Source organism: Danio aesculapii, chromosome 2, assembly GCF_903798145.1.
Source record: "Danio aesculapii chromosome 2, fDanAes4.1, whole genome shotgun sequence".
Lineage (NCBI taxonomy): Eukaryota > Metazoa > Chordata > Actinopteri > Cypriniformes > Danionidae > Danio > Danio aesculapii.
In genome coordinates this window covers 21,782,878-21,810,423 of record NC_079436.1, presented here as the reverse complement: position 1 = coordinate 21,810,423, position 27,546 = coordinate 21,782,878, and the positions used below count along the sequence as shown (strand labels likewise).

General features: G+C 34.5%; 1 protein-coding gene across 2 annotated transcripts; it reads right to left on the bottom strand.

Moving 5' to 3' along the window:
• ca8 (carbonic anhydrase VIII) lies at positions 1-27,130 on the bottom strand. 2 transcript variants are annotated; one of them, XR_008839092.1, is made up of 10 exons: positions 26,619-27,130; positions 23,697-23,888; positions 20,368-20,492; positions 19,640-19,735; positions 16,126-16,188; positions 16,004-16,052; positions 15,768-15,880; positions 9,358-9,527; positions 2,728-2,747; positions 1-1,107 (listed from the first exon to the last, which is right to left on the bottom strand). XR_008839092.1 is itself a non-coding variant. In XM_056474716.1 (9 exons), the coding sequence occupies exons 1-8, from the start codon at positions 26,689-26,691 to the stop codon at positions 9,393-9,395; spliced, it is 846 nt and encodes a 281-aa protein (XP_056330691.1). In that variant the 5' UTR covers positions 26,692-27,130; the 3' UTR covers positions 1-1,107; positions 9,358-9,392. The 2 variants fall into 2 exon arrangements, 1 of the variants encoding a protein (XP_056330691.1); XM_056474716.1 differs by lacking the exon at positions 2,728-2,747.
• Between the last annotated feature and the right edge of the window lie 416 nt (positions 27,131-27,546).

The following is a 27,546-nucleotide window of genomic DNA, read 5'->3' as shown; positions in this document are numbered from 1 at the left end:
AAAAAATGTTTAATCCATTAACAGCCCTAATTAAAAAATGAATGACACATAGCCTTTTAATATAACAAGGTGTAACATAAAATGCATTAAAAGCATTACCTTTAATTAAAATATAAACATAAGCATGTGACAACATGAGTACTGCTGCACAAAATATACAGTGGAAATCCCAGTGAGCAATGACAGTCTGATTTCTGTTGTAAATGCCAGGCTGCAGATCCTTGCCCTTAGATGTCAATCATTATCATGCAAAGGGGATTTCAAGGTACGCAACAGCAGTTCTTTTTATCTGAACGTGGTTTCCCATGAGAACTGCACAATCTGTGGCTCGTCATGTTAAAAAAAAAAGACATACAGACACACATATCTCTCAATGAATCATGTTTCCTTTTTTGCAGCTCTACAAATGGGCAACCTTTCTAAAACGTTGCATAAAGCAAGATAATTACAGAACAAAAGACCAGTGGAAATGCTGTGTGCCACCTTCTTAAATATGCAGATGTGAGCATAATAACTAGTACAGACTATCAGTGCAGATCTAAAGCTAACACTAACAGTGTCTAATACATACATGGTCCTTCATATTCTGTTCATTGTAGCACAGGTAAAGAAAATAAACTCATCAAAACAATGTTTGGAGCTTTAGTAAATCAGTAAATTCAACAGCATTAATTAATTTCAATTATAACATTTAAAAGCGTTCAATGCACAGACATGAAAACATCAGTAAACGGTATCTGTTCATGTAATATTAAGTTTGTCAGTAATGCCAACATCATGTGCCAGTTATTGTATGATATTCCTATAAAGCAGCATTTATAAGATTACACACATGCTACATGTTGTTAAATTCTAGCAACATTCTTCAAGCGTAAGTCCTTCTTCATACAAACGTATCACAGAGTGTTTCTTCATGCTCACTGGCTTTCTCCAGCTTCCAGTTTTAATGTGTTTCAAATGAAATGTAAAAGTAGCTTCTGCACACATTGGGCCGCACTCAGGACACTGAAATAGAAAAGGATGCCCAGCGCTAGAGGAAGTGATGAACTTTCACATAGCCAGGATGTTGTTCAGCCTTTATCTTGATTTCTTTGTCATGTCTAATAGCTGAAAGGTTAAACAAAAAAGTGTTTAGATCAGACTGCATGCATGTTCATTGTAATTGTCTGTTGTTAAAAAAAAAGAGGACACTATAGGCTGGCTATGACATATATGTTAAGAATAATTAGCAATTGTGGCTAAAACTAAACATTGAAAATGAAACATTAAAATTTTCATCGTATAGGCCTAAAAATTGCAGACTCAATCTGAAAATGTAGTCCTATATACAATTCTGGAGATGGCGAATAATGCAGCAGGAGGTACATATGGCTGCATTTCATCTTTAAAATGAATGCTACAGGGCGGTATGATGCTGTTCCTTTCTGTGCTTGCCGGCTTTCCTGTTGTTACCAGTTTGTCAGCTTGCCATGTACGTTGGCAGACTTGAGATGCAAAAAGGAGTTGACCACAATGACAGGGTTTGAGTCTGGTAAAGAACGGTTCCAGAAAGCGGGTAAGATAGAAATAAAATAAACAAGTAACTAACAGGGTGAGAATGTGGTAAAATCTGAAAACATGGTAAAAATCAGACGAGGACTTTTCTTTTTCTGGATTGCTTTTTAAAACTGTCGGCTGGGTTTAAGGAAGTGGGTGGGCAGGTCAATCGGTGCTTTTGACAACACTATCGGTTGGGTTTAGGGAAGGGGTGTGCTCTGGTCAATCAGGGCTTTTGAAAACACTATTGGTTGGGTTTGGGGAAGATGGAGGATGGGTTAGTTGATCGGTCAGTCAGTCAGTCATTCAGTCAGTCGAAAGTGGCCTCTGGTGAATTTACACAAGATCAGCAGGCGCAAATAGCACTCGCGAGATAAATTTGAGATCTGAAAAAGCATAAACAGCGGCCTCTGGTGGATTCGCAAAAATAAAAACTGCAAAATCCTCTCCAGAAATGTATATAGCAGTATATAGAAATGTATATATGTATATAGCAGTACGTCAGATAGAGCCTGGGTTGACAAATTGGCCAATAATGGCACACTTTAAAATAATGAGAACTAAAAGTGTGATATTTCGTTGATAAGTGTTTCATTAACTTACTTTAAACTCCTGTGTAATTTATTGGTGGGTGAGCAAGGATGCAAATGTGATATTGATATTGTTGATTAGTTCATCAAACAACAAGGTAATTATTACATCTGTATTGAGAATTAATGAGATGGAGATCCAAATGCAGTCAAGAGGGTTTATTGTGAAGTGCAGAAAATCCAGAATAAGTATGTTTACATGGATACCAATCAGATTTTAATATGATTAATACAATACTCTGATTAAGAGTCTATCTAGTAAACAGCAAGTTTTGATTAATTTACTCAGATTAAGGTTATAATTGAATTAAACAGAAATCAGATTAAGACATGTGGAGTATGCTGATTTTAGTTGTATTATTGAAGTGCAGTACAGACATGTAAACACCTTAGTCAAAATATTACCGTCTTGTAGGCTTTTCACCGCATTTTGCGACAGAATAGTCTATACACACACGGCTGTTTGACACTATTCTCTGCACCAATCGAGTCAGTGAAGAACCACAGACACCTGCATCGTGAAATGCGGAGTTTTTTTTCCCATACGGCGTGCGGTATCAAATTCCATTAAAACAACACTCTTCCAGCAGTTCATACTCACATCCAGTATCTCATTTGTCACTAGGGCAGGCATGAAAGTAAAAGTGCCAAACTGCAGTTAAAGTCGTCAAATTAAAAACAAAACACCCAAAGCTACATGAAACTCCGGAGTAAATGTGAATAGCGTGCTGACGCAATGACGTTAATCAATCAATGTGCTATAACATGTAAAACGGGATCATGAAAGGAACATTCAAAAAGCAACTCATGTAAACACCTTAATCATATTATTGTCATATTCAGATTAAGGCAAATAATTTGATTACTGATGTCAAGTGACGACAGGGTGAAAAAACATAGCAAACAAATGCAAGCTAAAGGATAACAAAGCCAAACCTGGGCACACACAGACATCACAGGGGTAACTAAGAAAACTACTGACCATGAAGGGCTAACAGAACCCATAAATACACAAAGAAACAATTAACTAAACAAGCTGACGGAGAAGTGAAGATAGTTGATAACTAAGACAACTAATAAAGAAGCCAGGAGAACTAACAAGAAGGGGTGTGACATGAAAAAATCAAACTAAAACAAAAACGCAGACAGAGTTATAATAATGTTGAGTAAGTTACAATCTAAACACAATAAACACAATAATCTAAACACAATAAACAATGCATTTGTGCGACCAAAATACAACCCTCTTAATGCCGCATATTGCTTTTATAAAACATTTTGGGTAGCATTTTACAATAACAGTACATGAATAATGATGTGTCAATATGCAAACTAAACATTACTTTATTATGAACTAATGATGAGTTATGAATGCATGTGCTAATCATGAACTAACTTAAACTACAACATGAGTCACATGAGTTCATGTGTGAATAAGGGCTACCTTAAACACTTTTTAGTAGGCCTACATGATTGTTTGTTATTTAATGAATAATTACCACATTAGTTTATGCTTAATTTAACCATCATTAACTCATGATATGCTAATGATATGCTAATTATTATCATGACTTTACTTGGAGGGACACATCATTATTAACCCTTTCTTAACTACTCGTGAATTCCTTATGCACATCCGTCTAGTGTGTTTACACAATGAATAACAATAGAAAAGTGTTCTCTCATTGTCAACAGTTTAAACACAGGAGTTCATAAGTAGTTAAGGATGAGTTATTGGTGATGTGCCCCTCCAAGTAAAGTCATGGCATAATTATACATAAAAAAAAGCTCATGAGTTAGATTTAGCTTAAACTTAAATGTTAATTAATACATTAATTAACAACATGTACTAACAAGTAATTGCGGTAGCCGCTATTTACACATGAACTCCTGTGACTCATGTTGTAGTTAAAGTTAGGTCATGATTAGCTCATCATTAATTCATAATAAAGCAATGTTTAGATTACATATTATTCATTCATTCATTGTCTTTTCGACTTAGTCCCTTTTTTAATCTGGGGTCGCCAAAGCGGAATGATCTACCAATTTATCCAGCATATGTTTTACATAGCAGCCGCAACCCATCACTGGGAAATAGTTTACATATTAATACATTATTATTCATGTACTGTTATTGTAAAGTGTTACTATATTTTGTCAGTGTCTGAGCAAATTTTTACATTTTATCAAGTTTATAAACGATTAAAATGCAGTAATGTAGATGTATATTACTTTAATTATATTAAAAAACTTTGAAAGCTTACACTTTATTTTGTGGTGTCCTTGTTTCTGTGTTATTACTGTATGTACGAAGTACCGAATGAAAATAATTAGGGTTAGGATGAGTGTTACAATTAACAAAAGGGTTACATTCTACTGTGCGGGATGGTGGGTTCAGCACGGTTTACTTTGCTTTGGTTCGGTTTACATTGTCGATGCAGTTTAGTTGCTGCCGCTTAATGTGGGAGGGGTTATTACTATAGTTTCAGTGTCTCTACTGTCATTGCATCATTGTCAAACATGACATAAACAATTGCGCAACACAAATGGACTCAGAGGCAGAGGTAATGGAGCATGTCATGATTTTGCCAAGTATGATGCGATCCTGGATCAACATCTATGTTGATCCTGGAACATCATTTTTGTTCAAAAATGTAATCCATATCTATTCCCTACTCCTAAACCCAACCATAACTAAATTATTCCCAAAATCATAGGGGAATAATAGATAACAATCATGTTGAAGTGCATAAACCTAACCGTAAGACTAAACTTAACACAAACTGTAAACATATCCCTTCATTTTGATTGGCTGATTGAAAAGTTGTTCCAGGATCAACATAGATGTTAATGCAGGAACATGTCATACTTGGTGAAATCAGGTTGGCAGATAACGGATCCAACAAACAGAGGTATGGAATAGTGTAAAAGCCTCAATAGTGAACCAAACCATAGCATGCACTGGAAAAATGCATTTAGTTTCATGTCATTTTGATAATATATTGTCACTATATGAAGTTAATGGAAAACATGCAACAAAGACACTGTAATATACGGGTAAGCAAGGCATGACTGATAACATGTTTCCATCTGTGTGTTGGTACTGTATTGTATGTGTACATTTGAGGGTGGATGAAGGGGATTATACGCTTTATATAATATAGCATAATTACATGGGGAAAGATAGTTCATACTTTTTTATATTTATATTATTGCTCAGTGTCATTTGTGTATTTTGGGGTATTTTACTGCTGTTGACTGTAAAGACCTAAGAATGAAACATAAAACTAATTTGTGATATGGGATTGTAATGAGGTCAAGACTTGCCTGGAACTACTTTAGCTCTGCATTTACTGGAGAACCTTGGAATGCTCCTCAACCAATCAAAATCAAGCATTTTACAACCCCACAACATAAACTAGAACAAAGATCTTATCTTCAGTATTTTAGCTTGGTTTGTGGTCATAACCACATTCATGGCAGACAATTTCAGGGGTCTTATGATAACAATGATACTTCTCTCATATCACTTCTTTGATCATTTAAACAGCCATCAATACTTAAATGAATAAACCTCATTGGCGCTAATTTTGAGATTTTTGAGAAATGCACTGAAATTGTGCCAAGGGCATCTGAGCAGAAAGTGATTTGATAACATGGTCCTGTTCTCATATAGAACAGTATTATAACGATGTCCTGCCAGATCACTTTTTATTTTTTGATTTTATATTATTTTAGTTTTTTATTATATTATTATTTTTTATTTCATTATTTATATTTGCTTAGACATTTTTAGAGTCGGCTATAAACTTGTAGACTACAACACAACCTCCCACACGTCCACACAGCAAATCCACGCACCGGAAGACTGCTAAAATAGAAAAACATTGTGCAGTGTGTGTGTGATACACAAACAAATGCATTCATAAATGCAACCTATAGGATTTAGTGGCTAACACATGTTGTTCATTACTACTGATATTATTTTAAAGCACTTATCCCTTTTAAAAGAATTACAATTCTTAAATTAATAAAATAAAACATAAATCAATGCAATGTTGTTAGATTATACATTTATAATCACTTTTCAATACTACATGACATGTAGTTAGCATTCATTACATGCTTGTGACATTTTTTTATTTTTTTGAGAGCTGAAAATGTGTTTAAAATGAGACTTGATTCAGTGTTTGGAAGAAGAAGATGGCATGGACCCTCAAATCTGATGCCGACGATACATTTGCAATTTGTGAGGCAGTCATGTGACCGTTGGATATCCATTACACCTGAACAATATCTCACTGTGTCTCCATCAGCCTGTCATGCATGTGCTCTCTGTTGCCTAGCACAGAGGAAGTAGTGTGTTCATTCTATGTGTGTGTGTGTCTGTGTGAGAGAGAGAGAGAGAGAGAGAGAGAGAGAGAGAGAGAGAGAGAGAGAGAGAGAGAGAGAGAGAGAGAGAGGGGGGGGGGGGGGGGGGGAGATGTGGTGTGGGGTTAAAGACAGGTAAGAGTGATGGAAAGTGTGTGTATGTATGATAATAATGTGAGCCAAAAATACATGTGGTGGAAAGGTTAGCAGTTTTAACATCATTAATTTGCTTAGTAATACCTATAGGAAATCCTTAAATTTCAACTAGTGAATAGAATAATTGCCTAATCTGTTGCCCAACATCAGTTTCACTGATTTATAGTGTATAGTACTGATCTAATTTGCATCCTGACTTTATACTGCTTTATTGGCAGTTTATGGTCATGTATGGTTTGAAGACAATTGTTCCTTGACCTAGTTGAGTAGGAAGTGTGAAATGATGCTTACTCCACTTTTGAAGGGGCTTTGTTTATTTTGGTGTTTGTACTTCCCGGCTTCATGTTCTATGAATCAAATCTGCATTCAAAAGTGATCAGTTGTATACAACATTTAACTCCTTATTTGTAGAGCAGATATTGACATTTAAAGGGACACCCAGAATGTAGAGAAAGTGACAAGAGTGGTTTAGATTAGCAATGTTGATTTCCAGCTAATTTAGTAAAATTTTGTCAATATTAATAATCATTTAAATAACTTTACTTAATGATCTGGACTACAAAACTTTGTGAGATTATTTTTGAATGCCTGTTGTGTGAAATTAGCTAAAAAGAAAAATAGATTTTTTAATTATCAGCCTGTATCTTAAAGGGGTGGTCCACAGTGTATTTTAAGGCTTGCTTGTGTGTTTAAGATGCAAAGCAATGTGTGCTCGTGCTTCATTTGTAGAAAATCACGTTATTTTTTCATATATCTTACTTTGATTATATACAGCTACTCAGCTAACAAAGGCCCGCCCTCAGGAGGCTATGATTGGTCAGCTAACATAATGTGCTGTAATTATGAAACGTTCACATATCTTTTGCGAGTTGGTTATTTGTGTTGTAGAACGCATGGATAGCGGTCGCATAGAGAGACACTGCAGCACTGCTGAAGATTGTGTATGTTTACAGCGGTTTGACTGATAAATATGAATTTGTAGCTAAATTGTTAGCAGTGCCAAAGAGCATTTCCTGTTGTTTACAAAACTTGTTTATATCCTCGCTACAACACACCATTAACGCTAGAAACTTTGCATTTAATTGATCAATTTTAACAAATAAAACACTTACAGGTTGTGGCTCACAATCCACAGCTTCCTCGATTGGAAGAGTTTTTGGTCGAATCCAGCACTGAACTGGGAGAGATTCTGGAAGTTCTCCTTTGTCAAATGTTAACTATATATTTATTATAATTCTCTGGAACATAATTAAAATTACATTGTAAGCACTTCTCTCTTGTGTCGTTTCTTTTGGAAGCCCAAATGCAGAAACAGAACAAGCTATGTGAAAGTAGCAGTGTTTGGAGGCATTTTAGCTTCTCTGCTTTAACATAACCGCGCCTCTGGCAGAGCCCCGTTGCTATGTGGAGTATATGTGTGTAGTGAATGCGCGTAACCTGAAGGGTTTATGATCTCATTAACCCGGATGTATTTTTTTGTTGTTGCCTTCAAATTTGTTTGCTGTAGGCTTTGCTAAGCTAACTCTGTAAAAGCCAATGTCTCCCTTTGCATTGAACTTAAAGAGTATTACATTCAGAGATGTTGTTTATGTTCACACAGCTATACATTACATTGCAGCATGATCTGACGAGGAAACGTAAGTATTTTACATTTTTTAAGTTTGATGGCTAATTCGTACGAATTCGTACGAGTTCAGTCGTACAAAAATGTACGATTTTAAAAAGGAGGCATGGCACCTAACCCCACCCCTAACCCCAACCGTCAGTGGGCGATAAGCAAATCGTACTAAATTGTTCGAATTAGATCGTACGAATTCATACGAATTAGCCACTAAATCAAAAAGTTACGAATTGCTGTGAGATTGTGTTAATTTAAGAGTGCATCACTCTTTTCTTTGGTGTTTGTGTGTGTGTGATGAGGCCCTGACATGAGCTGCAGAGCGGAGCTCATTAATATTTATGATCATTCCAAGTATGTTCAAAAAGACCTTTTCATAGGGACAATTTATGTGGTATAAATGAGTACAAAACCATATCTGGAGAATTTTAAACTTACTTAAGCCCCATAACTTCTATGTAGACATCAGAGAATTTAACAAATTGAATCAGTGTACAGTTAACTGAAGTGTAGTACAGAAACAGTAGTGCTAAAGTAACACTATTTAATTGCTCTGATGATGTCATAGGACTCTTTTAGGAGCACTGCATCATCATGGCCCAAATTAGCCAGCTCGAAGTGTCATTTCAAAATGAGTAATATGAAGGCAGACCCAGGTGTCCCCAGGAGAGTCCCTGAAATAGACAGATCTTTACACAATGCTGCCGAAAGTCCTAGATCAGTAGGAATTGGGTTACTGTTTTGCTGGAACCCTTGAGGCAGTCTTTTGTGTATTGATGCTAATGTTGCTAAGAAAGCTTGGCCTATTTCCATTAAGCTCCTACTGCATACTAAGCAAGAGATTTTTGTCAGAATAATGGTCATATAGCGAGGAAGTCTTGAAATTTAGTTCATTTTATGAGTACCGTTTTTAAATCTGGCTGGGCTCTGTACACAGCTCAGACAATGGGACACTCAATCAGCTAATGTGAGAAGCCTAATCTAGCTCCTGCTTCACAGAGATCAGCCAAAGCCAAACATAAGCCATCACATTATGCTCAAATAAGGCTGCTCCGCTTGAGTAAACAAAGACTCCTGTAAATTTACCCATGGCAGATTAAAATGGTCCCGCTGCGGAGGTGTTACTGGAAAGCTGCCCTGACCACCCTGTCGCTCAGTGGTTGGGTCGGTCTAAAGTTGTCCCCCAGCATCCCGTCATTGCCTTCTGGAAGCTCTGCTCCTTTAACATGCGACCTGAGACGACGAAACTCTTCAATCTAGGGCAACAAAAATGTGTTATGCTTTTAGCAGATGCATTCATCCAAAAACAAAGACAAAAGCAATGACAGCAATGAGGGTCTCTTATCAGACTGCATGTTTAAACAGAGCAGTGAGCAGGTTAAACTTTATGAGCATTCAAAATTCTATATTTTTTCCACTGTTGGCACTGACGAGTGAATTAAGTAAATTAACAAGCCATAAATATCACAAATTTGGAATCCATTTATTTAAAAAGAAAGATAACAAATTAAATAAAGGTGCTGTATGTAAGTTTGACACCCAGTCTTTGAACTAGGTATTGCACTCTTGATTCAAAACACATGCAAGCGCAGGTTGCCAGATTGACGACACCAACAGGAGTGTGCCTAACTATCGGGCCAAAAGTCTGATTTAAGGCTGATTTAAACTTAAGTGTTCTAAATAAAAGCAACGGCACACAACAGAAGGAATATTTTCCCTAATAAAAGGAGTCAACACCTGACATATACAATTGAAGTCAGAAATATTAGCCCCCTTGTTTATTTTTTCCCCAATTTCAGAGAAAAAACAGAGAGATTTTTTTTCAACACATTTCTAAACATTATAGTTTTAATAACTCATTTCTAATAACTGATTTATTTTATCTTTGCCATGATGACAGTAAATAATATTTGAATACATATTTTTCAAGACACTTACAGCTTAAAGTGACATTTAAAGGCTTAACTAGGCTAATTAGGTTAACTAGGCAGGTTAGGGTAATTAGGCAAGTTATTGTATAACGATGGTTTGTTCTGTAGACTATTGAAAAAAATATAGCTTAAAGGGGCTAATAATTTTGACCTTAAAATGGCTTTTAAAAAGTAAAAAGTGCTTTTATTCTAGCCGAAATAAAACAAATAAGACTTTCTCCAGAAGAAAAAATATTATCAGACACACTGTGAAAATTCCTTGCTCTGTTAAACATCATTTGGGAAATATTAAAAAAATAAATAAAAATTGAAAGGGGGGCTAATAATTTTGACTTCAACTGTATGTTATAGAAACGGCTTCTATTTCACAGAGGTGAACAACAGGACTAACTGACAATGATCGCCTCAGGTCAACCTCATGTGCTTTATTAAGTGTCAAATGCTATTAATGTGAGTTTGAATGTCATTTTACATTACATTTATTGCCATACTACTGAAAGCAGCATCACCTCAGATCTTGAAAATAAAATAAACCGTTTGAATTTGAAATTGAACTTTAGAACTGTGACTCAGTGCAAACCAACACACTTCAGTGATTCAGCATGTACACTTATTAACGTTAAAGAGGTTTCTTATGTAATAATTTGGTTATAAACCTTACCATTTCATGCAGTAAGTTCACTATTCTGTGTATCACTGCGTATCTCATCATGTTGTGTGTTGTTAGGACACGGGGTAACAATATAAGCTGCTCACCTAATGTTTAAGTTTGTAATATTTATATTATTTGCTAATTAATAACGACCTCGTGTGGAACTCTGAATCTGCGTCTCATTTCGGAGGCTGTTACTCTCTATCGGAGGTTGCATTTCGGTCACGGACGCACACTTTAAGACCCTTTCTCACTGAATGAATGAAATACAGGTTTTCCACAAAGAAAACCCGGGGTGCTGAAATATAACTGGGAATGGCATTCGAAGGGTTAAAGGTACCAAAACAAAGACAGATGATCTGGCACGTAACGCACATTTTCAAAGCAGAATAACTGACCCTAGCATTGTCTTTCAGATTAACAAGAAAATATTAAAATATTAAGAAAATTCTTAAATATCTGCAAACATTTTATGGTATTTTTGTGCTTTAGAAGTGTCAAAAACGTACATACAGCACCTTTAAAATATCAATAATAAATAAAGATATACAGATGTGTTAGTATATCCAACCTTAACTGAAGACTCTAAACTATATTGTCCAGTTTCATTTTTAAAAAAGGCATATAATACTTTGTATGCATATATTCTGCAGTTCAGTATATAAAGTTATATGTATAGACCTATGCTATTATTTACTTATTACACGGCTCTCTGGAATCCTTGATTCTGATAGGCCAATCACGATATTCAAAGATATGTTATTCCCAGATAACAACCGCTGAAACTAATTACAGTCCCACTCGGGTTCTACCAAGCATCTCGACCATTAGTGAATTACATATAGTACATAATGTTTGTTTAAAGAGTTAGTAAATGATAACATCTCAGATCAGGGTGTTGCATACTTGTTTACTTTTGTGGGAAGAAGTCATGTAATAAGTGGAAAAATGTATGATGTATGATAACGCTGTTAGACTCTGCATATGTATTCATATACTTGATAGTTTGATTGATTTTCATTTACAAATTGCTTTGAACAAAAGGGTCTGCCAAATAAATGTAAACTATATTATTGCTCAATATCCATATTATGTCTGTTAAATGGCAATAAAAGGCTTGAAAACATTACTGATATACAATTTTGGTCAAATGTTTGGGATCAGTAAGTTAATAAATAAAAAAATAAATAAATAAAAGAAGCTAATTCTGCTCACCAAAGCTAGAAATATTTGACCTTAAATACTGATAATATTGATAATACTGAAAAATAATATTTGAACATAAAAAAACATTTACATTACATTTAAAATGAATGTTTATTATTGAATGTAAATTATAACGTAATTAATCACAGCGATTCAAAGCTGATTTTTCAGACTCATTTTACTGTCACATGGGTCATATGGTCTCTTACTGTCACTGGTTCCAAATTTTTACAATATATAGGCCGTAACATCAGAGGCTGTCATCAAGAAATTCCTTATGTTTTATTTAGATACTTAAATGTCTATCATCTAAAAGTTTATATTTGTATACAACAAATAATCTGCAATTGTGTCTACATTTTTTATTTAAAAATTTAATAGAAGATGGATTGGTCTAAAATATACATGTCTCTGACATCAGCAAATCTATGACTATGTTTCATACTATTCAATGTAAATGATATATTAGGCATTGAGTAACTCTATTCAGTTTATTGAGCAGCCCTTAAGTTTTTTTTGTTTGTTTTTTCTGGTCAATTTTAGTGCGAGTGTTAAATTTGAACCCTGAGTGTGAGCTTTTCCAGAAACATGAGAAAACAAAATAATTGTATTATCTTTTCTTTCTCTACAATGCTATTATTACTCTGTAGTCTATTATTACAACTTCCTTTTTTTATAATAGTATTTTGATGTACTTGTTTTTAAAATCACAACATAAGCTGAGTCATATCAGTATTCTGGACAAATTCAATCTGGGAAAACCATGTCCATTAATCAAAGAAGGAACAATTTATATAGAAAATGTTATTACAGTCATCGAACACAGTCAAGACCCGGAACGGCTTTCATGTCTGACCTTTCCATAATATTCAATATATGACTGGCCTTTACTTGAAAGTATTGTGCTCTACCAGTCACTGAGATCAAAGATGCAGATAAATGCCATATATTGTTCTTTACCGTTACATTACTGTGGTAAACCCCATTCTGTTTAAGACACGTCAAAGTCGCTGTCTGATTTCCCCTTCTGTGTACTTGAAAGAACTACAGTAGTTTTCTAAGATAGGACTATAGGACCACCATATATATGCAGTGTGTATACTGAGAGAGAGAGAGAGAGAGAGAGAGAGAGAGAGAGAGAGAGAGAGAGAGAGAGAGAGAGAGAGAGAGAGAGAGAGAGAGAGAGAGAGAGAGAGAGAGAGAGAGAGACGTGTCCTCATGCCACAATATGAGAAAAAAAGGCTGAACCCCCTTATTAAAGCTCTCTGTCCTTTTCATTTATTATTATATAGTTTTATTAATCTTTTTAATTAACTTGTTTATTGTGACAACAGATATGTATAATATAACGATATATAAATGTGTTTGTTTATTATTACTTATTTTTCTTTTATCTATATGTATGTTCTGTGTTATGTTATTGCTTTGGCAACATTGTGATTTGTTTTATAGTCATGCCAATAAAGCTCTTTGAATCTGAATCTGATAGAGAGAGAGAGAGAGAGAGAGAGAGAGAGAGAGAGAGAGAGAGAGAGGGAGAGAGAGAGAGAGAGAGAGACAATTTAGCAGAGTCATAGACTTTTGGTGATGTCAGAGACACGTATGTTCAGATTAAACCATCTTCAATTAAGATTTACTAATAGAAAATGTAGACACAGATGCAGAATATTCATTGTATAACATTTAAGTAATATACATTTAACTTCCTGACCTAAAAGGATAAGCAAAATGTTGAGTGCCGACATACTATCATACTATGCATACTACCAGTCAAGTGTTTTGAATCAGTAAAAAGGATCATGTGACAGTGAAGAGTGGAGCAATGATGCTGATAAAATCAGCTTTGAATCTTGGTAATTGTTTAATTCTTAATTTACATTAAATACGATTTAATCATTTTAAATGTAATCATTTTTAAGAGGTTTTGCATTTTTTTCTGTATTTATGATCAAATAAATGCAGCCTTGCTGAGCAGAATAGGCCTGTTTTAAGACATTTTAGTTTTAAAGTACTGATCTGAAAAATTTAATTGACCGTTAATGTATATCATTTTCAGTTGCATTTAGAGAATTCAGTTTTCCCAATAATTTACAGTAGTTTATATTTATTTATTTAGCAGACCTTTTTGGCCAAAGTAATTTACAGATTTACAGCAATCAAAGTATTAAACATCATTGCAAAACACTATATATACATACATACATACATACATACATACATACATACATACATACATACATACATACATACATACATACATACATACATACATACATACATACATACAGTTAAAGTCAGAATTATTAAACCCCCTTTGGTTTTTCCTTTTTTAAATATTTCTTAAATTATGTTTAACAGAGCAAGGAAATTTTCACAGTATGTCTGATAATATTTTTTCTTCTGGAGAAAGTCTTTTTTGTTTTATTTCAGCTAGAATAAAAGCAGTTTTAAATTTTTTAAAAGCCATTTTAAGGTCAAAATTATTAGCCCCTTTAAGCAAATTTTTTCGATAGTCTAAAGAACAAACCATCGTTATACAATAACTTGCCTAATTACCTTAACCTGCCTAGTTAACCTAATTAACCTATTTAAGCCTTTAAATGTCACTTTAAGCTGTATAGAAGTGTCTTGAAAAATATATAGTCAAATATTATTTACTGTCATCATGGCAAAGATAAAATAGATCAGTTAGTAGAGATGAGTTATTAAAACTATTATCTTTAGAAATGTGTTGAGATATATATATATATATATATATATATATATATATATATATATATATATATATATATATATATATATATATATATATATATATATATATGTGTGTGTGTGTGTGTGCACCCAACCCGGTCTGAGCTGGCATCGAACCAGCGATTCTTTGCATGGGAGTCGGTTGCTCTAATATGGAGGCTATCTGTCTGTCGCTAAAGCACCTCTAGAGGTTAGAGGAGTGAGGTTTACCTGCATAGCCCTTCGCTAGCTGGCCTCCGTTACACTCACCCCCTAAACCTCACTCCCATCTCGGACGAGCCCTCACACCATGTGTAACCCACCAGTCCTACAGCTCCCAACCCAGTCTGAGTCACTAACTTCATAACTTTTTTTTTGCTTTATTTGTTACACTTTTACTGAATTGTATCTTAAATATCCGATATGGTGTGACATAGCAAAACTGAAGAAAAACAACTCTTCATAATAGACAAATAGCATGAGCATGACTTATCTTTATTGTTGGACACTTTTCTACATATAGTGCTATTTATTTTACATGAAATTAGCAATAATATTTTTTCTCCGTGACATGATGGACTTGTTAGATTGCTTTTAGTAAAAGTTTTAGTCACACAAAAGGACAAAAAAAACATTTAACTTTTTAAACTATTGTATAGTGGTTCCAAAAAGGTAAACATGTGACAAATTCTGAGACAAACACTTAACATGTGCATGTCATGGGCTTCAAAGGAGGTCACATGATCTTAAATGGGTCCTACAACTAAACGAACAATCTTTTCAGTGAAATCCCTGAGATTTGGCTCAAAAATGTACAAATTAATAACACAGCAGTTTTTATACTAAGAGGTTCATGTCAGAAAATGATGGCAGTACTGATTATATTCTTATATATATATTTTTTTTTTTTTCATGTGTGACAGTGAAAATGCAAAGTCAAGTCAACAACCCGTTAATATTTGTATAGGCATTACCTGCATCTGAGAGATGGTCAGAGGGTAACGGTACAGAATCCAGGTGACGTTCTCACTACAGGGTGGAGTGGTTAAAGAGCCCTCATACACCCAGTAATCTCTTAATAGAGGATCTGAATGTGTAAATATACCAACAGAGGCAGTCAGAGACACACTGATAAACTTTAACTAGTGAGAAAACGTCAAGAATCACGCAAATACCAGTCTCATGGATTATTAATGAAGAAATCATTTACCAGGCAGTAATGTGTTGGGGTTAAAACATGGAATTATTTTTGTCTTCCCCTGTACAGACAAAAGAAACATTTTAGGTCACAGGCGGATGTGTTATGTTTAATAAAGCTGCTCTTCTGCTTGCCTTATACTGCAGGTCCTGCAGGACGTCTGTGATGGCCTTCAGACCAAGATGTTCCTTCCCAACCTGAAAAGAGTAAATTAGAGCAGCAGCGTCAGCAGAGCAGGACATATGGTCTGTTCAGTTTGTCCTAGAAATTCTCAAAAATTCAAACATTCAACCAAATTTTGTAACTTCACATCTACAGAATGATTGATAACAGAGTGCAAAGTGTGTTTTGTTAAAGGTGCTGTATGTAAGTTTTTGACTATTCTAAAGCATAAAAATATTATAATCTGTTTGCAGATATTTAAGAAATATGCTAAGTGAACATTCTTGTTTATATGAAAAACAATGCTAAAGTCAGTTATTCTGTTTTGAAAATGTATGTTATGTGCCGGAACGTCTGTCTTTGTTTTGGTCAGTTAACCCGTCCACTCCCTCTTTAGTTTCTGAAGCTCAATTTCATGTAATGAATGATGATGTAAAATCTGCTTCTACTTTCAGTAGCTTTCAGTGGCAATACATTTCATGTAAAATGGCATTCAAACTCACATTATCAGCATTTAACACTGAATAAAGCACATGAGGTTAACCTGATGTGATCACTTTATCCTGTTGTTCACCTCTGAGAAATAGAAGCCGTTTCTAAAATAGAAATTTCACCATATTGGTTAGGACAAAAACTCTTAGTATGGGAAACATTTCTTCTATTGAAAAACTGTTCAAATCAAGTGAAAATGTGTTTTGATCCAGGAGTACATATCTAGTTCAACTATTGGGTGTCAACCTTACATACTGCACATTTAATGTTTAATGCATAATCACCAACATCATTATCATCATCATCATCATCATCAAACTTTATTTTACAGAACTCAAGGTTCAGAGAAAAATAACAAGGTGCCAGAAAATATATTACAACTAACACAATGAAACAATATATTTCACAAGCAGAGTTATTATCAGGGTTCAAGCACAACCCATTGGTCAATTGACGTTAAAAAGACAATAACTACAAAGCTACATCAAGACTGATGTAAAAAATAAAACATAAAACAAATTAACCTTCATATAAAATTGGCATGTGTTATGGATACATTTATGGTACAATGACAAAGTCTCTTTTTTAAGTAATATAAGTATTTAAAGCCTGCATGAAGTCAAATGTACTATGTTTATTTCCTAATAAATAAAATAAAAATCTGCTTGACTTGGTAGACTTTAATCAAATTATAACCATCTACTCCTGCTCTGGAACTAGTCGTTGATTTTTTGCGAAATATGTTTAAACACATACCTCAAACCATTAGTTTGCTATGAGTGAATTATAAAAGAGGAGCAAAAAGAAATAAAAAAGTCCTCCCCTACTCATTATTCCATTTCAGTTGGAAAATTCATCATCATACTGAAATAGGTGAACGTTCACAGTAACTTCCTGATCACACAGACTTTAAGTCTTTCTATAGAAGCATTATTTTGTTTCCTATACTATACAATAAACAAATGACAATTCAACTGGACTGCAATACAAATATGCAGTCATGTCTGACAACTTGACAAATGTTTTCTAATTTTAAGATGTTTAATTTGAAATTAAAGCACTTTAAAGATCACAGATTTCTTTGTAATCTGTTTACACTTATTAAACTTATGAAAATTATAATGAATTTCATTAATAGTCTCTTGAACAAATTACACAGATTTTACACATATTAAAATTATATCTTTTAAACCAGGAGTGCACAAACGCAGTCCTGAAGAGCCAGCTGTCCTGCAATGTTTAGTTACAACCCCAATCAGATACACCTGGGCTAGCTAATAGTAATCAAGCTCTTATGCTGCAGTCACAGAGTTTGAGCTTGCGAAACTCTGTCGTACGGCGCTGTGAAAAAGGGCGGGATTAAACAAGATGATTAGACATTTTAAAAAGCGAGCGATTGCTCCGTGTTTTAAATTATGCAATCATGTGATGCGATTTCGCAGGTCAGAGTTCACAAAGCTTGAACTTTCCAATGTGGCGAATTGCGAAACTTGTCGCAGGAGCTTGCGTTTCCGGTCTGACGCATTCAAGTGCGTATAAATGGAGGTCTATGGGGAGAAAAGTGCAGTGTGACCGCAGCTTTACTGGGCTTCTAGAAACATCCTTTTGCAGGTGTTTTGAGACAAGTTGGAGCTAAAATCTGCAGGACACCGACCCTCCAGGACCAAGTTTGGGCATCCCTGTTCTAAACCTATGGTCTCAAACTCAATTGCTGGAGGGCCACAGCTCTGCAGAGTTTATCTCCAACCACTTCCAACTCACACCTGCCTAATAGTCTCTATTCTTGAACACCTTGATTAGTTAGATCAGCTGTGTTTGATAATGGTTGGTGTAAAACTGTACAGGCTACAGCCCTCTAGGAATCTAATTTAAGCTCTATATTCCAAACCAATTGATGAACTCAAATTCAAATTTTGCCATACATAACCCTGGATGGCACATACTAAATTTGGTGTGTATGTACACCTGAGTATTGAGGGACATTTAGGACTATCCAACCATATTTGATGTATCTAGGACTTACGGTTTTGGTGAGACACTCACAGGTCAGAAAAAAAATCAAGAATTCGAAAATCAGAACAAATACAATAGGGTTTCAAAAATCAGGTAATCAAAAATCACTGTTTACATGGTAGACTCCTAATCAGAGTATTATCTTAATTGTATTAAAAATCAGATTTTTGTTAACATACTCATTGTATGAACCCCTACATTTTAATTTCATTCGACATGGTTCCTTACCAACATGCCTCAGTTCTGAGACCTGGGGCTAATAGAAAATCTCACTTCCTTCTTTTTGTAATTAAAACTTTGTGCAATCACTCATAAATACAATCTGACATGTTTTTAACACACAAATCAAAAACACCAAAGACCATTATGTCTTTTTATATTTAGACCATGATTGACTCTTTTTTATATACAGTTGACGTCAGAATTATTAGCCCCCCTTTTAATTTTTTTTCTTTTTTAAATATTTCCCAAATTATGCTTAACAGATCAACAAAATTTTGACAGTATGTCTGATAATATTTTTTTCTTCTGGAAAAAGTTTTATTTGTTTTATTTCAACAAGAATGAAAGCAGTTTTACATTTTTTATGGACCATTTTAAGGTCAACATTATTAGCCCCTTTAAGCTATTTTTTTTTTTACTGTCTACAGAACAAACCATGATTATACAATAACTTGCCTAATTACCCTATCCTGCCTAGTTAACCTTATTAACCTACTTAAGCCTTTAAAAAATCCCTTTAAGCTGTATAGAAATGTCTTAAAAATATCTGGTAAAATATTTACTGTCATCATGACAAAAATAAAATAAATCAGTTATTAGAAATGAGTTATTAAAACTATTATGTTTAGAAATGTGTTGAAAAAAAATCTTCTCTCCGTTAAACAGAAATTGGGGGAAAAAAATAAACGGGGCTAAAAATTCAGGGGGGCTAATAATTCTGAATTCAACTGTATCTGCTCAGAACATTCAGTGTGATACCTGCACAAACAGGGCGATGATGAGAATGCCTCTTTTCTTGCCCATGGCCTCCTCCACGCTGTTGAATAATGTAGAGTTCCAGTGTATTAGATGAAGCTGTGAAAGATATAGATAACTCATTGAGAGATGATCTGCACTAAAACTGAACTCTGAATGAAATGAACATATGCAAAATTATGAAGGTATTGATTATCTACATCCTGCTAAAGGACTGGTTTGACTCGTAGTTGTGCCAACAGCTTAAGGAAACGTGACATGGTAACTGGTTGACAAACATGGTAACACATTGAAAACGGGCTCTTATCTTTTTCATTGTGTACAGAAGATCAGGATTAGGAGAACAGGTGCCAGGGGCAGGTGATGTGAATAGATCACTTGATGGCAAATCCCTTATTAGAGTGTGTGCTGTTACTGTTTTTGACAAGGACTGAAGTCCTTCTGTAGCTAAAAGAGCAGACATGCAGCAGCAGACATGCAGTCTAGTTTTGTGGTAACATCCAAATCAGCAAATGAGGCTCATTGTATCAAGGATATCCGATTGTTTATTAATAGTTTTGCAGTGCATTTTCAGTATGTTGACTGCTGTTGGTTTATGCAGTGTGAAAATTGGTGGCATGTTAATAGGGCTCCCTAAATGAATATGTGTTTTGGTGTTTACTGTGAAACTAGATTGTTTTAGAGATCAGGATGGATGAGTGACTGATGATGTGACAGAACTGGACACTGACCTCCATTGGAAAAGCCTTGAAGTTGACAGTGTGTTCGGATCCCCTCTGGTTCTCTTTGCCCCAGTGAAAGCGCACCTCGCTCAGCTCGTACTCATGGTCACTGGGGAGAGGACCTCCAGTCACAACTGACATTACATACAGGGATTAGACAGAAAACAAGCTCTCAATACACAGGCAGCATATATGGTTTCCCACACACAGCAGATGAATGTCTTTTAACCACTCGATGACCTCGATTAATAAAACTTTGTAAGGCTACTATAGTAAAATAAAGTAAAATCATTTAATTTAATAGACTCTTCATTTATGAGAATGAGTGACACTATTTTATAGTTATTGTTTATCTCTAGTATTCTTCAAAGCTGTCATTGGATGCCCATTACAGACAAGATGATATGATACTTTAGGGTTTTAATGGAAAAGTCTATAGCTGCATCTGAAATCGCAAATTTCCATACTATATAGTATGCTATAAACAAGGTACGAGCCGAATAGTATGTCCGAATTCATAGCATTCAAAAAACAGTATGTGAGGAGTACCCGGATGACCTACTTCTGGCAAGATTCTGATGTGTGTATCCGATGGACGCTATGCTATCCCATGATACACTGCGAGAGAATTCGTGAATGGGGGTGAAGCGACGCAACTGTTGCGGGTAGGTCACGTGACAATGACAAAATTGAGGATGTAGTACAACCAAGTTCCATTCATACTACTAAAGTTCCATTCATACTGTATAAAAGAGGGGTGGTGTCCAAACTCCTGCAGATTTTAGCTCCAATTTGCCTTAACACACCTGCAAGGATGTTTCTAGAAAGCCTAGTAAGATAGCCCAGGTGTATCTGATTGAGGTTGGAACTACCCTTTGTGGGACACCAGCCCTCCAGGACCGAGTTTGAGCACCTCTGGTAAAGAACGTACTTTTCTAACGGGCGAGTAGTACATTTAAATTCAAATGCAGTACCTACTGAGTAGTAGGCGATTTCGGACACAGCATAAAACTTACTTTGTTAAATTTATCAGCTGTAGTGTGAATAAACAACATTTTTACCCTGTCAAAAACACCTGTTCATAGCCACCCTTTTCACTTCATGTCTCTTTAAATTAAGTATTTAAAGCTGTTTCCACATTTTAAGGACCAAATCTGAGACTGCAGTCATTTGTCAAGGGTACATATAATGCCTCATTCACACTAGCAGCGACTTTGTAGCTGCCTGTCGCTCTGGGTGGCGACCTGCTACAAACACAGCACAGAGAATACAACAGGCCTCTGAGCGAGCTGGGAGAGGATCATGTGAGCTCAACTGGCGCTCTGATTGGCTGTTGCTCAAGAAAGTCGCTCTTCATTTGCATAAAGTTGAAAGATTCTCAAATTTGTTGTGTCGCTGGACACGCCCACCTGTTCGCCAATGGTCAATGTCGCTCGCATAGACGGAGGTCTCTCACTCTCCATTGACATGAACGATCACTTGTCGCTTTGCCGCTGTAAGTCGCTTGTAGTGTGAATGAGGCATACTTACATATTGCTTGACATTGCAACCTGCCATAATCAATATAAAATATATTCAAACAAACATCTATTCATATGAAAAATCACACTGTGGACTACCAATGTGAAAAACCAGTGGACTACCAGTGTGAAAACCAATAGCACCACAATAACAAACATGGCTTTGAAGGATGATGGTTTGATTCTAAACGTAAGTGAACTGTCGTAACTTGACATTTGTCATCTGTAAGCAAATAAAACAAACACAAAATACATATTTTTAAAAAAATGTATCTTTTAGACAAATTGTATACAATTTGTCTAAAAGATGCAAGTAATTTTTTAATACATATTTTGTATACCTATAGTTATAGCTACATCCTTTAAATTTAAGAGTCCAGCTTCATATTGACGGAGGTTATAAAGCAGCAGCAAAAAAGAAATTGTGCACTTTTTTTCTCTTTCTGGGATATTCCTTTAACATTTAATACTAATAATTTTTGCTGTTGCCTCTTCTGAAACTGCGATTCTGTGAGCATGCTTTACTGTCTATTTACAAAACCTGGTGGGTGGAGTCTAGATAGCTAGTTATTATGGCACATGTATAAATACATGCAGACTGTTTATAAACAAAGTGTTACAGCATAATGACCAAAAAGATCAGCAAAATTGAAAATTTCATATCACCTTTAATAAATAATAACATAACATAATCAAAACATAATAAAAATAAATCTTTTAATTTCTTTTAAAAACCTTTCATGTTTTTTTAATTAAAAAGAACTCATTCCTTTATTTTCCTTCAGATTAGTCTCTGATTATCAGAGGTCGCCACAGAGGAATGAACCGGCAACTATTCCAGTATATGTTTTAGGCAGCCATTTATTCATCAACCCAGTACTGGGAAACACCCATACACTCACATTCACACACACTCATACACTAAGGCCAGTTTTGTTTACCCAATTCACCTATAGCACATGTCTTTGGACTGTGGGGGGAACAAGAGCACCCAAAAGAAACCAACACAGAAAGAACATGCAAACTCCACACAGAAATGCCAACTGGTCCAGCCGGGACTCCAACCAGTGACCTTCTCGCTGTGAGGTGACAGTCCTAAACGCTGAGCTACTATGCCGCCCTTAAAAAGAACGATCTCTGAAAAAATACAATAACAAACTTACTTATTCCTGACCTCTTCTACCTTGTAGTGTATTATAACAAAATCAATCTGAAATCTGAGATTTATACATCTTCTGAAAGCTAAATAAACAAGCCTCAACTGATAAGACTGACAATATGTGGCAGAGAAAAAGCTCTTTTAAAATCTAAAATCTGAGTGTGAAAAAAAATCACATTTAAAATGTCCAAATTTATCAAGGAAATTTATAAAATATCTTAATGGAAGGAACACAATATTACTTAAAATCCTAATGACTTTTTCCATCAAAGAAAAATTGATCAATTTGAACTATACAATCCATAAACATGCACATATATATACATTGAGATATTTTTTTCATGTAACACAAATGCTAAACATGTATTATTTTGTGTGAAATTTTACCTATCAACCTTCAAAAATAAAACAAACTAAACAATAAACTAAACAATAACAACATTTAAGATAATTCTTTGCAATCATTCATCACTACTGTATCTTCCCGAGCTACTTTTATAGTGCTTTTTTCATCTTTCTGATCATGGTCAACTGTTTCTGGCATTCCAATGTAAAACAACTGACACCTAAGAGTGTTGAACAACATGAGGGTGAGAAAATAGTCACTCAAGTGCTCTTTAACTTTCAAAAACACACACATATGTTTCAGCATGTCGTACCAGATTTGGATTTAAGCATGATCCTCACAGTGTGACCATCATTAATGACTTCACAGTCCCGGCAGACCACATAGTTTGGGTTAAGCCCCACCTCCAGCAGCCTCGGGTCATAGCGAGCCTCGCGTGAGTTGAGGTTTATGGGGGACTGGTACTCTCCATTGGCCTCAGGAAACAGAAGACCCCATTCAACACCTGGATTCATTCACAAAACCCAAAAACATGTCAGTCAATCAGCTTTTTTTAATGATGATGATAATACTCGATTCGGATGCAGTAATCCAAGAATGTTTATCTTGCTTGTGAACGTATGATAAGAGTGTCCTTGCTGTGCTGCTCAACCTTGAATCAAACTTTTGAATAGTGATACTGTGTGTCGGTTTAGTTGTGTGTAGCTATATGAAATATCTGGTGTTGCTAACAGTGGTTCATTTTTTCGTCCGTGTTGAAACTAAAAGCAGGCTGCCAGAGCTCCAGTGCCTCAAAGTCATTACTGAGGGTTCCAGCAGGAATAACAGACACAGGGGGATACAGGATGTGCTCTTTTTTTTTCTTCACTGCTTTTCTTTTCCCTCTATCTATATGTATTTCACTGTCTGCCTGTCCTTATTAACAGAAAGCTCACTATGTGAAGAAAACTTTACAGAACTATCAATACTAGAAAGAATACATGAGGCTCAAAAATGTTTTGGTCTTAAAACAAGTCATTTAACTTTTTTATTTAACTGAATTAACTCATTGAAGCTATTTACTTTAGATTTACATCTTCTATTGTTTTCACAGTTTTAAAACAGTTTTATTGGAAAATATGTATTTTTTGGGGGGTGGGGGGTCGGCTGAAAGTAATGGCTTTATATGGTGGTTCATTCTACACTGAAAAAAATTATTCAAAGATGATTCCTCGGGTTTACTCAATTTTTTTATGTTAAGTGGTTGTAAACAATTTATTTGGGCTGAATTTAAACAAACAAATTAAGTTGAACATTACTGAATTTAATTTGTTTATTTAAATTCAACACAAATAAATCGTTTGCAACAGTTTTGCATGCAACACTTTTGATGTCCAATGAAGAAGAAGGGAAAGTATAAGTGATGATTTTTTTTTATTTCACCTTTTTAATCCACATCTGTAATAATCTTCCAAGTGACATATTATATAAATGGAATACAGATTAACTACAAAATAAGTATAATTGATAAAATTAATAATAAAACGCTATACAATAATAATTATAACATAAATTTAAACACAGTAAACTGTTAATTGTGCACTAAATACAGTAAACGAAATATGTGCACTAAAGTATTCAACATTTAAGTTTTATTTTTCAGATCTATGCACAGATAATGGCTAATATATAAATTAATAATTTATGAATAATAATAATGAATAACTAAAGAATAAATATAATTGATAAAATTAATACAAATGCTATGAAATAATAATAATAACAAATTTAAAAACTAAATCTGTGCTCTAAAGTTTTCAACATTTACAACAGTTTTATTTTTCAGATCTATGCTCAGATAATGGTTAATATTATATAAATGGATTACAGAATATCTACAAAACAAATGTAATTGATGTAATTAATAAAAATAATATATAATAATAATAACAAATTTAAATACAGTAAACTTTTATATGTACACTAAATACAGTAAACTTAATATGTGCACTATATAGTATTCATCATTTACAACAGTTTAAGCTTTTATTTTTTCAGATCTGCTCAAAAAGTGGTTGATATTATAAAAATGAATTACAGAATAACCAGAATAAATAAAATGATAAAAAATTATGAAAAATGCTATAAAATAATAATAACATACCTTTAAATACAGTAAACATGTGCACTAAATACAGAACACTAAATCTGTGCACTAAATTATTCAACATTTACAACATTTTAAGCTTTCATTTTTCACATCTGTGTTCAGAAAGTGGTTAATATTATATAAATGGATTACAGAATAGATATAACAATAACATAAATGTAAATACAGTGAACTGTTAAATGCACACTAAATACAGTAGACTAAATCTGCGTGCTAAAGTATTCAACATTTAAGTTTTATTTTTCAGATCTGCTCAGATAATAACATTATATAAATGGATAACGGAATAACTACAGAATAAATATAATTGATCAAATTAATAAAAATGCTATAAAATAATAATAATAACAAATGTAAATACAGTAAACTGTTATATGTGCACTAAATACAGTAAACTAAATATGTGCTAAAGTATTTAACATTTATAACAGTTTAAGTTTTATTTTTCAGATCTATGCTCAGATAATAATATATAAATGATAACAGAATAACTACAGAATAAATATAATTGATCAAATTAATAAAAAATGCTATAAAATAATAATAATAATAATAATAATAATAATAACATAAATGTAAATACAGTAAAAAAAATCTTGTTCCACTAATTTTAGTTGAATTAAATTAACTTTTCTAGTTATCTCAACTTACGTCAATTAAACAAAAAATATTAAGTTAAAATATTTAAAGATTTAAAGTAAAAATACTTTATTTGACAAATCTTTTTTTTAATGTACAATAGTTTCACTTAAACTTTTTTAAAACACTTTTTTTTTTTTTTTTGACGACTACATAAACAGCAACAGAGTTAATCTGGTTACCAAATTTGTAATTATGAAAAGAAGAAAAAATCCCATTTTTTAACATAACAACTGTTTATTAATTAAATGACCATTAGTGTTACCTAATTTGCTTTGTGCATTTAACGATTCAGCAGTGTGCAATATTTAACCACTTATGCCTTTCATTTAAGCCAAACTAAGACAGGTTTGTTTATAGACTAATTCCTGACCATGGGTGTAACAATAAAGTTTCATATTTCACAAAGAGAAGAATTAGCAACTGATTCTTTCACAGAGTCCTTACCTTCTTCATATCCCCAGTCCAGCTCATCCTTTCCAGGGTAATTACCGCTCTCTTCAATAACATTATCAGCCATGGCAACTCAATCTTCTCTCCACAGCTCAAGTTCTGTCCAGATGTCAAAAACTAATTCTTTCTGACCCTTCCTCCTCGTTTGCTCACCTCCCACCCATATAACATGAAGCAACTGATGTATCACAATACAAATGGAAGTGATTGATCTCAATAGCTTCAAAGGCACACCAACCACACTGACTCTGGACAGAAACTAGTAGTCATTCCATTGAAAATGATGAGTTGTCCTCTCCTCTTGTCTGAGTGAAGAGCTCTCTGTCCTCCTCCCTGCAGCAACTCCACAGCAAACCAAAAGTAAGTTCAGCAACTCACTCTCTCAGCCACCACAACCCACATGCTCCCACACGAGCCGTCTGATTGGCTGCTCCTTGGCCTCTGATGTAGCACCATAGAAACAGTTGTGGTTTGCAGTCTGGCCACGGGACGCGCAGTGCAAACGGGCCAGGAATGCAGTGATGTTGCTTTTGGAAAGATCCTCCCACAATGGAGGAAGTGGGTGTGGTTATAAAAAAACACCCACCGGGGAATGGGTGAAGAAGGAGAGAAGGTCTGTTATTGTTTGTTTTGCACATTTACTGATAGGGTTTTGGAGGTAAGGATGCGAGGGGCCCACGCGGTGGCTGATGGTCATTGTGTTGCTCTAGTGTGGTCTTTATTGGGTTTGGAGTGAAAAAAGTTGGCTGAAGGCTTCTCTGACTTTAATCAGAGCTTTGATGGCCTTGTTGTTTGTGGGTGCAGTTAAATCTTCTCAGTGTTAGTTCAACAGCGCTAAAAGCTGTTTTATATCAGCTGGATAGCAGTATCTGGTTATATCAAGAACAATTTGAACTTCTGTTTGATGGATGTATGAAAGTCT

Bases quoted from the DNA above. Each gene is read 5' to 3' on its own strand.
- ca8 (XM_056474716.1), bottom strand. From the start codon at position 26,691: ATGGCTGATAATGTTATTGAAGAGAGCGGTAATTACCCTGGAAAGGAT. The intron at 20,493-23,696 runs GTACGACATGCT...ATGTAATGTCAG, and splicing joins CATGCTTAAATCCAAATCTG to TTGTGACTGGAGGTCCTCTC. The intron at 19,736-20,367 runs GTCAGTGTCCAG...TATCTTTCACAG, and splicing joins TCAAGGCTTTTCCAATGGAG to CTTCATCTAATACACTGGAA.